Source organism: Schistocerca serialis, chromosome 1, assembly GCF_023864345.2.
Source record: "Schistocerca serialis cubense isolate TAMUIC-IGC-003099 chromosome 1, iqSchSeri2.2, whole genome shotgun sequence".
NCBI classification, from domain to species: domain Eukaryota; kingdom Metazoa; phylum Arthropoda; class Insecta; order Orthoptera; family Acrididae; genus Schistocerca; species Schistocerca serialis.
Window position 1 is genome coordinate 875,715,668 of NC_064638.1, and position 10,702 is coordinate 875,726,369.

Below are 10,702 nucleotides of genomic sequence, written 5' to 3' on the forward strand. Positions count from 1 at the left end.
CACACACACACACTGTACAGAATATCATTAAATAGCATATGTCGCACAAAATTATTCAAAAACGGCCATTTTCACTGTAGTAATTTCATTAATAAATCCATCATTACAGCACACTTTCTTCAAATGTATATTCCATTTGTGGTTCATAGTCAAAATTACAAATATTTGGACAATATTCACATCCTTTGTCTCCTATACATGACCTCAACTCTTGTTGTTCCCCCCTTTCTCAAGGACGTGACATATGCTATTTATTTATATTATGTACAATGAAATTAAAAAAGCTGTAGTAAGTATGCATTAAACGTCGTCATAGATTTTCTTGGAAACTAGGGGCCGTCACATGAAATTAGCCACCAGGCAAGTCCCTCTACAACATAGCTAACACTCATCAAAATCCATAATTAACATAATTAACATGTCTAATGGTCCCCTTCTTAGAGTTGCTGGATAGAAGTTCTTGTATTGTGCTCATGTGTGATGATATTTTTGAAGAGAAAACAACTGCTTTGTAAAAATCAACATGAATTCCACAAGCATTATTCACTTGAAACTTGGCTACCTCTCTTATGAAACTCAGCTATATCTCTTCACTTGTAAAATCCAGAATTTAGATGGGTGAGTCCAAGTTGGTACTACATTTCTCAACTTCCAGAATGCATTCAACTCAGTACCACAATGAAAGTACAATATTTATTATTGCACACTGGAAGAGTATGTGATTTGGATTTGGTCAATGGACTGAAGACTTCCAAGCAAACAGAACTCATTACATTGTTTTTAATGAAGGCCCAATGTCAAAATCAAAAGTAACATCTGGCATACCTCAAGGAAGTGCAATAAGACCATTATTAATCACGAGATATATAAATATAATTGCCTTCCAGCAAACATCTGTACCTCTCTGAGCTGTTTGATAAAAGTGCTGTTGTATGCCAGGTTAAACCATCATAAATTCTAACAAAATGAAGGAAGGCTTGCAGATGATCCGCATTTGGTGCAAAGACTGGTAGCTGATGAATATCTAAGTAGATTGAGTTGGGGTCTCTCTCATCGTGGTGTTTTAATAACCTCTTCTTTCTTTTAAACCTTCCCCAACATATCCCTCTCTCATCCCTTCAGAAAGGAACTATTAGTTCCAAAAGCTAGGACAGTGTCATGTATTTTTCTACGTCCTATTGGCAGTGTTGACATTTCAGCTCCTGAAGGTAAGTTACGGCCATCAACATTCTTTCTTGGAAGAATTTTTGATACAGGCACTGAAGTACATTCAAGAAATAATTGAGGATGATGGCTGTAATGCTACTCTGGAGTGAAGAAGTTGGCACAAGAGAGGTAGTCATAGCAGGCCACATCCATCCAGTCGGGGGGGGGGGGGGGGGGGGGGGGGGGGTATTTTCTGATGAATTCAAATAGTTAAGAATAGACCAAAACGACAACCTAATGGAGGAATGATGGATGACATTAGGAAACACCTAGGAGCAACGTAGACACATTTCACTGAAGGTCATAATCCGTGAGGAAATGTCTTTGAGGCCTTTAGGCCAATGCTGATGCTGTTGGTAATGGTGGTGGTGGTGGTGGTGGTGGTAGTGGTGGTGGTGCTTGAATATGTACTCTTCTAACGTCCAGTTATTGCATGCCTTTAAGATACAAGTAATGTTTTGATTTTTTTACATATTCAGGTATCTTATGTCAATAAATTCCTTATTTACCCAGTTGTAAGATGAGGCTTCTTCCTCAAATTATCATTTGCATAATACAAATTCATAGGTTCCATTATTGCTGCTAAAGTCAACATTTTAGATTACTCTTACATTTACAGATGAAACTCTGGTAATAGCATTCACATGCAGATTTATTTTGAGAAATTTAAAAAGGTTGGAGGGGGAGCAGTGACAACAGTTTGACTGAGAATTAGAGCAAATGAGCAACTAAAATAAGTATGAGACAGCTAGCGTTCAGCTTAAATCAGACACATTTCATCATGTTGTAAACCATGAGAATGTATGCAGCATGTCTTGGCTTTTTATGGACATCTAACATAAAAAAATACAATCTGCCTCAATAAATCTGTAGTCTGAACTGAATTGACTTAAAAATTGGACAAATACTCAACAATAGTATACATTTCTGCAGGAGACAGTACAAGTCTAGCTAGGGGTCAGTGGCACAGTTACGTGTTTTGTGCAGAAACACTGTCTAACGCTCACTACGAGGTATGACGAGGACATAAGGGGTTACGTGAGTTCTGATGCTGCACAGCCTACAAGAGAGTACCGGGGCAGACAACATGTTCGGAAGCAAGAGATGACAAAATACCATCAAATTCTCACAGCAATATAGATGCGAAATACATTATGTATTCGGGAAAAAAAAATTAGCTGCTCTCAGGTACCAACATAACCACGTCATAAATCGCAACATATTTAGAAGAAACAGGCAAATATTTGTGACAATTAAGATTACAAATTTCACTGCTGCTCCTATGGAGACATACAGTGCTGCTTTTTTCCATCTCTCATTGGTTACATGAAAATATCATACCAGTTAACCTTTTAAGTGGGCATGCTCTGCTATTGCACAGTGGGTTCGACGGATATATCCGTCCACTGCGTTCTGTGGCTAGTAGCTAGTGGGAATGACGAGTTATCGGCCTGCCGTTGACACTGTGGTATTAGTTGAGCTTCGTCCACTAGATGGCAGCTCTTGTCATGCATCACAGTGTGTTCTAGGCTAGTTATAACATTGTCCACCCAAGCGCGCGTCGAGAAAATGCGTCCTGTGAAGCAGCCGCAAAAGCGCGCCTTCTTCGTCTGTGTTTACCGCAGCGTTAGTGAGTGATCTTTTGCAATGGCGAAAAGAAGTCGTTTATCATATTCTGAGACTGAGAAGCTTCTTTTAGAAAGCGACAATTTCAGTGACAGTTCTGAAAGTTTTCAAGATACAGATATTGAGTCTAGTGAAAGTGATTTCGATTCAGAAACATCTGACGGCGAGACACTACTGCAGCAGACGGTACCTAGTGAATTTGTGCGTGCTAGTTCAGTTCGTATTCAATATTTGTTCAGTGGTAATAGTGGTACAGTTGTGCCTCTAAAACAAAACAATGTGATGAGTTGTTTTATGTGTTTTGCGGATGACGCTTTGTGCACAATGATAGCTGAACAGATGAACTTATATGCAGAACAGTTCATAGCTTCTCATCCCAATTTAGCAGCACGCTCCAGGGTTCACAGTTGGCAGAATACAACACGCGACGAGGTAAAAACACTTATTGGAATGCTTGTACTTCAACGAATTCTTCACAAACCAGACCACAAAATGTACTTTTCAAAGAGGGAATCTGTTGACACACCTTTCTTCAGGAAACTGATGAGTGAAAAGTGGTTTCATCTTCTATTGAAATTCCTCCACTTTGCTGAAAATACCTCGTATGATCCACTAGGCGCTATCAGCAGAAAGCTATTCAAAATTCACCCCATTATGGAGCATCTGTGGCGTAAATTCAGAACAGTGTACATGCCAGAAAGGAACATCACCGTTGACGAATCGTTGTTGCTCTGGAAAGGACGGCTTGGATGGAAGCAATATATTCCATCAAAGCGTAGCAGATTTGGCATCAAATTGTACCAACTCTGTGAAAGCAGTTCCGGGTATGTATGGGACTTTATTGTTTACACTGGAAAGGACACTAATTATGGTAGCAACTATCCAGACGAAAAAATAACCTCTCGAACTGTTTTGGAGCTTGCACACGATCTACTTGGGAAAGGCCACTGTATTTACCTTGACAACTGGTACACCAGTACAGATTTGGTGGACAAACTAACCAGCAATAACACGATGTCGTCGGCACAATGCGGCAAGACAGGAAGGGGTTCCCTGACTTTGTAAAAAAGGAAAAACTGAAGAAAGGGGAGTACATAACAGGGTACAAAGGCAAGCAGATGGTAATGAAATGGAAAGACAAGAGAGACGTTGTTATGGTCAGCACCTTCCATGACGATACATTTGTAAATGTAAACTCAAAGAAGGGAATCGTTCAAAAGCCACAAGTTGTCGTTGACTACAACAAGAATATGGGGGGTGTGGATAGGTGCAATTCTCAGTTACAAAGCTACCAGATGGCCAGAAGCAGGCTGAAAAAATACTATCAGAAGCTCTTCCGCCACTTGTTGGACATTGCATGCTACAATGCATACATTCTGTACAAGAAGCATGGTGGCGAACAAAGTAGAATGAGCTTCCTGATTAGTCTTGGTGAACAGTTGACCATATCTTCACCACATCAAGGGGCATCAGTAGGACACCCACCTCGAACACCAAAAGCAACATGCCTTACAGCCAGGCATTTTCCAGACCTTCTGCCACCCATAACGAAGAAAAGACCAACAAGGAGGTGTGTGGTGTGTACGAGAAAAGACCTTCACAACGAGACTTCATACTGGTGCACAGGATGTGAAGTTTCCTTGTGTGCAGCATCTTGTTTTAAAATGTTTCACACTGAAAACGATATGTAATATTGTGAAAATGCAGTTTTGTTAACTTCTGCAATATATTTTATTCATTTCCACCCAATATCAATTTAAATTCAACAGTGAAAACGCGAAGGAAAACATGAGAACAGTGCGCAGCACCACCGCGAACGGGCGCACTGGCGTATATTACCTACTGTGGTAGAGGTGCGCGTGCACAAACTACCCACCTAACAGGTTAATGATACCAATGATGATGTGGATTAAAAATGGTGATACCACAGATGACCTGCTTAGATAATTAGCAAAAAAGGAAGTGAAGATAAAAAATAATGTAAATCATTTCTTTCTGTTTATTTTATCAAAATGTAAGGAATCAAGAAATGACAAAAGTTTAGAATAGGTATAATGTTAACTTTTTACAGTTTGTAATTTTGATAAGTCAGATCACATCAAAAATAAAATTTCTCAAGAACCCTTTTAAAAAAAGGGGGGAGGAGGAGGGGAAGTCTTCTATTCAGGGTCATCTTATACTCGAGTAAATACGGTAAATATTTCTCTCAGTAATTCTGCAAGTCATATTAGACTGTATTAATAAATTAAGTGGGCAATGGGCAACCAGCTTGGCATATACTTTCATAGAGCACATGAAAGTAATCTTCTGCTGTCTCAGTACTTTGTATGCTACAACAGGTAGATCTGATGGATATCACGCTACATTTACTTTCAAAAATTTCACCAAGCTAAGTAGGTAAAATTAAATAAATCTGCAGCACTGCTCATGCTTTTTATGTACAGGATCCTCAAATCAAGGTGAAGGAAGGTAACTTGCACGGGCTGGGGTGGGTGGTGGGTGGGTGGGTGGTGGGTGTGGTGGGGGGGTGGGGGGGGGGGTGGGGGGGACACCAGAAATCAACAAGTAAACCAAAACTGGTAGAACACAGCCCGCCTCTAATTTCAGCTGTTTCATTTACAAATATACAGTTGGTAAATATAATTTTCTAATCTTCTGTTAGAATACACACTATAAATTTTAGCAGCGGGCCACATTATGAAAAGTCCAAAATGTTGGAGAAGCAAAAATTAATTTCATCCTTTCTCCTGGAGCCCTACTTTACTAGAATTCTTTGATGATGTTCGGTTAGTGGGGCGCTAAACTGCGCTGTCATCAACGGCGTACAAAGTCCCAATTTTTTTTCTACATGCCCAATTTTTATACAATCCAATCCACTGTCACAAATAACAACGATGACGACGATGATGATGATGATGATGATGATGAAATGCTGAGGACAACACGACGACCAAGGCCCAGGGCAGAGAAAATCCCCAACCCAGCCAGGAATCGGAACTGGGACCCCGTGATCCAGAGGCACCAATGCTAGCCACTAGACCGTGAACTGAGGACTAATATCACTGTGCAAGACCTTTTGTGGAGTGTGGTAGCTAGAAGCAAGGTGAACTGTTTCAATCAGTGCAAGAGTGCCCAGATGGCTCAATTACAACTGCACTGCCTGTAAATGTAAGTGTGTGGGTTCAAGTCCCAGTTCATCACACAGCTTTAACTTATCATTAATCCTGAATATGGTATATACTCTTCTTAACACACAAATCTTGATTACAAAGTATGCTAAACCTCACAGAATATTTGCACATAAATGAACAAACATTGCTCAAAAAATCACTTGACTTTCAAGCTCTGGTATAAATCTTTTTCTACTATAAGCACGCGCACACATGCACACACACTGGTAAGCACTGTGCTACAACAACATATGCAATTTTCTGATCTTTAATATGGGCCCATGAACCAAATGTCATTCCCCTTTTTTGCCTTTTTTAAGTTTCATTTGTTGTTCCTATCCTGAAATTTCTGTAATCTTATAAGAAAAGTTGGTTCATTAGACATTTGGTCTATTTTGTAAAACTTTGTTACCCGAGATTTTAAAAGACAAAAGAATTACAGTAATTGCAATACCACAATTGTAAACAATTGTGAACTGGGGCAAGTACCTCTGTAAAAACTGGAAGGAAGAAATGAAATGAAGTGCATCTTCAGTCTTACCTTGTTTTTCTTTACTGCAACATCACTTTCTTTTTCTCCAGGGCCAGACATTTGGTTATCAGTTCTTTTATCTAAATTAACTGACGTTTTGTTTTCCAATGATGACTGATTTTTATCTGTTTCAGCATCTCTAATGGAGCTGTCCTCTGCATCTAATGTAGCTGGAAATTCTCGCTCACTGTGTGTAATAGCATTATTCTCCAGTGATGATGGCAGTGGAGGTAACGGTTCAGGTGGTGCATGTTTTAGACGCCGGTGTCGAGCCAGTAATTTGCGTGAAATAAAAGAATCCGAACAGTCTTCACAAGTATAAGGGCGATCACCAGAATGCAGACGACGATGTACCTTCAGTGCAACTGCTCGCGCAAAGCTAGTACCACATTCTTCACAGTTAAATGCTGTTGGAGGAATGCAGAAATGGTATACATGAGGCCATTTTTTTTGCAAGCACTTCTTGCAAAGCACACTCTCAGTACCATGCTTCCAAAATAGATGCTTGGTGATATCAGGTTTATTTCTATATGCAATTCCACACCTATAGCACAAGTGGTGAAGCTTGTGTTTCCAAACGTGGTTTGAGAGACGTTGTTGGTCACCTGTCGCCTCCAAACAGACATCACACGCATGATGACGCTTCCGAAGATGCACCATCAATCGAAAAGCTGAAGGTAACTTGTCTACTGAGCAAAGACAGCAGCGGAATGAGATATCAGCATCAGGTGCATATAAACCGGGGCATATGTGGCACAATAGTTCACTATAGCTATAGAAGTTTGATTTGCACATAACACAAAGCAATATTGTTTTTTGATGCATTTTACGATTATGGACATATAACTCTTTGTGTAATGTTGTAACAAAATGACAGTGGAAACACTCATAGCTACGGTCATAAACATGAGAACTATCACCCTGCTCAGCAGTTGATGCTTCTGACGGTTCAGCTGTACTATCATATGAATCAGTATTGAAGAATGCTTCATGGAGATTATGCACAGCCTCTTTAAGCCTTGCTGTGAATCCATCAGCCGGTACTGGTTTCAGGTCAGCTGTATCTGTACAAACAACTGGCTCAAAACGGTGCTCAGCAAGTAAATGGAGAGCGAGTTGTGAACCATTTACTGCAATTTTCTTTGCATGATTGCAGAACACACAGGAGTTGCAGGACACTCTCACACATTCTTTCACAAGTGCTTGTAAGGTCATAGCTTCAGGTTGTTCTTCCAAGGTTAGCTCAAGAGCAGGGACATCATCTCCAGCAACCTGAATTTCACCACCTTCAGCTATTGTGGTGGGCTGACTAGTTCCACTCCCACTATCCTTCTTACCATCAGCAGCTTCTTCATCTACAACAAGTGCAGGTGAATCTTTACTACTTTCCTCACCACCTGACTCAGGTTCTTCGGCCGTTCCTCCCCCATCATCTGACATATCTTCAGATTTCTGCTTGGTTTCAGCTTCTGGAGGTATGTCTTGTTTTCTTTCTTCACTCGAAGACACCCCTTCTGCATCTGAACTGGAACTTGAGTCTTCACTCTTGTGGCTCGGAATGTCATTTGGTGATCCTGAAGATTCAGAGTCAGATTCAGAAATTCTATGCCTTGGATGTTCAGTTTTTGTAGTTGCAGGTGTCAGCTGTTTCTCAGAAGATGAATTTTCTTCTGTTCTCTCTGCATCAGTGGCTTCAGGGTCCTTTGCTGCATCTTTCATTGCTGCATCATCTTCATCTGCACAACTTTGCCCGTCAACACTTTCTGATTCCTGTGTATTTATGTGCAAACGATCAGAGTCTTGGCTGTGGCTGCTTGAGCTATCTGACTCTGGGACTGGACTCGAAGTTTGGACTCGAGGTTCATCAGTGCCTTCACCAGGTTCCTTTATTTGATCTTTTAACTGATCGAATTTTGGTTTCTTCCCTTCAGATGTAGGCACAGGTGAACAGGACGCACCACGCTTTCCTGACTTGATGTTTGCCACTGTTGTAGATTCTGTAGTCTTTTTTGGTCTTTGGGACTCTGGTACAGCAGGAGTCTCTTCTAATTTACGGTGAATTCCAGATGTATCAGATTCTTGCTTCACCACTGACACAAAATTTTTCTTTGTGACACTGTTATTTGAAAGAACAGCTGTGGTTATATTTTTTGTCTTAAGTGTCATCTTTGGCACTGGTGTCAATGATGAGCTTTGGTCAGAAGCTTTAGGTTTATCTGCTGGTGTTTCATGAATGTTGATCTGACAGAAACTTGCTGCATGACTAATATCATAATCTTCATCTCCATCTGCTTCCGCTTCAACGTCTCCACTTGGAAGTGTCTTTGAAGTAACTTTCCCCTTCCCAGAGCGTTTCCTTATTGTGTCTGTCTTTGTAACTGGTTGTCTCTCTGACTGATGCTCACCATCTAGAGGTGATAGTTCCGTAACAGCCCCAGAACCATCCACAAGAGTAGTAAGGGCATTACTGTTGGATGAAGCCCGGCGGCATGTTGGAAAGTGAGCTCCACGTAATCCACACAGAGAACACATTCCTTGTATATGCTGGTTACTTTGTTCAAGTTGCTTCTGTTTTTGTTGTTGTCGCCGATGCTTCTGCAGCTGTTTTGGGTCTTGTGGTTGCTGGTGCTGCAGGTGTTTTTCAACAGATGGTGGTGTCGGGCAAACATGCTCATAGAAATTATCAGTATGAGCAAAAATTCTTTCACAATCACAACAGACAAGAAAGCATGCTTCATCCGCGATTTCTGCACGAAAACCTTCCTGTGTGTCATACAAGCGATCAGTCACTGAATGCTCTCCAGAGAGATGGGTGGCCAACATTCCAGCGTCAGTAAACATTGCCAAGCAGAAAAGGCAGATGAATCGCCGGTGCATCTCCTTCATATGAAGAAAAAGATTCCAATTTTCGTAGTATGTACCACAGACAGAGCAGAGATACACTTTGCGTGAGATTCTAAAGTTTGTTGAAGGTGTTCCAGAAACATCAGCTGGGTCTGCAGCTGTAGCTGCTGCCATTCCAACAGTGGGACACTCCCCTTCTGCTGTTACCATGTCTGGTACTGCAGGCTGCTGGAGGACTGGTCTTGTTCCTGAGGTCTTTAGACAGCTACACTGGTGCTCCTGTAACGACAAGATCGATGGAAAGCCAGTTTCTCCACAGAGATAACATTTGAACTTTACAATTGGCTGCAATCCAAGATATTGTGCATACTCTGTGAGTGGAGTGCTAAACGAATCTACCAAGTCTGGCTGCAGCTCTTCAGGCTTTGGTAGTGTCTGTTGCTGGTGGTGCATCTGTTCATCAGCTACTTCCAAGGAAGCTTGTGCTAGTATACGTTTCTTAAAGCCTTTGAACTGAAGACTGCAACCCTCTTTCAAAATGGGCTCATCTTCTGGTGACGAAGACAGTTTCCGCTTTCTCGAATCATTATTTACTTGGTCTCCATGAGACACACAATCACTTGCAGTTTCATTTTCCAATATGCTGGCCTTCTTCACTATTTGTTCTGACTGTATATCATTCACTATATTTCCCTGGTGTGATTTTCTCTGTTCTATGTGCGTATCTGTTAAATCACATGTCTCCATAGCATCACCTTCTACCATTTGCTGACAATCGGTGCCATTAGTCAATGGTAATTCTATTTTAGTTGGCTTTTCAGCACATTCTGATTGAATGCCCACATCAGCTGATATATCATGGGCTCCAGTTAAGTACTCACTAGCTACATTTTCAGCTGCTATTTCTAGCCCATTTCCATTTTTTACTGATATAGTTTCCTCACTTTCTCTTACTTTCGCATCCTCAATGTGATCTATTGTTTCATCTTTGGAACGCTTTTGACAAATGTCAACATTTTCTGATTTTTCAGCAGCAGAGTGGGAAGCCGTATCCTTTGAAATTTGTCCAATAATTATTTTTTCATTTACATTTGTACTCTCTTCTTGGATTAATTCTCCTTCACATTCAACACGAAGACCAGATGTTTCATGTGCAGGATCAGTTGAAATCTCTGTGCAGGGTGACATTTCCTCATGAGATAAATTGTCTTTAGAAGTGTGAGGGATAAAATCCTTCTGTACAGACTCTTCCAAAGGATTCTGAGGACATGAATTTGATACACTGTCACATTCGTGATGGGTAGTGGCAGCTGGCTCATCTCCA

General features: G+C 40.9%; 2 protein-coding genes across 2 annotated transcripts in view; both read right to left on the minus strand.

Moving 5' to 3' along the window:
- LOC126486380 (uncharacterized) overlaps nt 1-10,698 on the minus strand; it is a 53,296-nt gene extending 42,598 nt beyond the window's left edge. The window contains exon 1 of the mRNA XM_050108944.1: nt 6,544-10,698. Within this exon, the coding sequence (XP_049964901.1) occupies nt 6,544-10,566 (4,023 nt within the window). The 5' untranslated portion in view covers nt 10,567-10,698. The remainder of the gene's footprint in view (nt 1-6,543) is intronic.
- The window catches only part of LOC126442717 (calponin homology domain-containing protein DDB_G0272472-like), a 38,351-nt gene continuing 38,237 nt past the window's right edge, over nt 10,589-10,702 (minus strand). The window contains exon 4 of the mRNA XM_050090779.1: nt 10,589-10,660. Within this exon, the coding sequence (XP_049946736.1) occupies nt 10,589-10,660 (72 nt within the window). The remainder of the gene's footprint in view (nt 10,661-10,702) is intronic.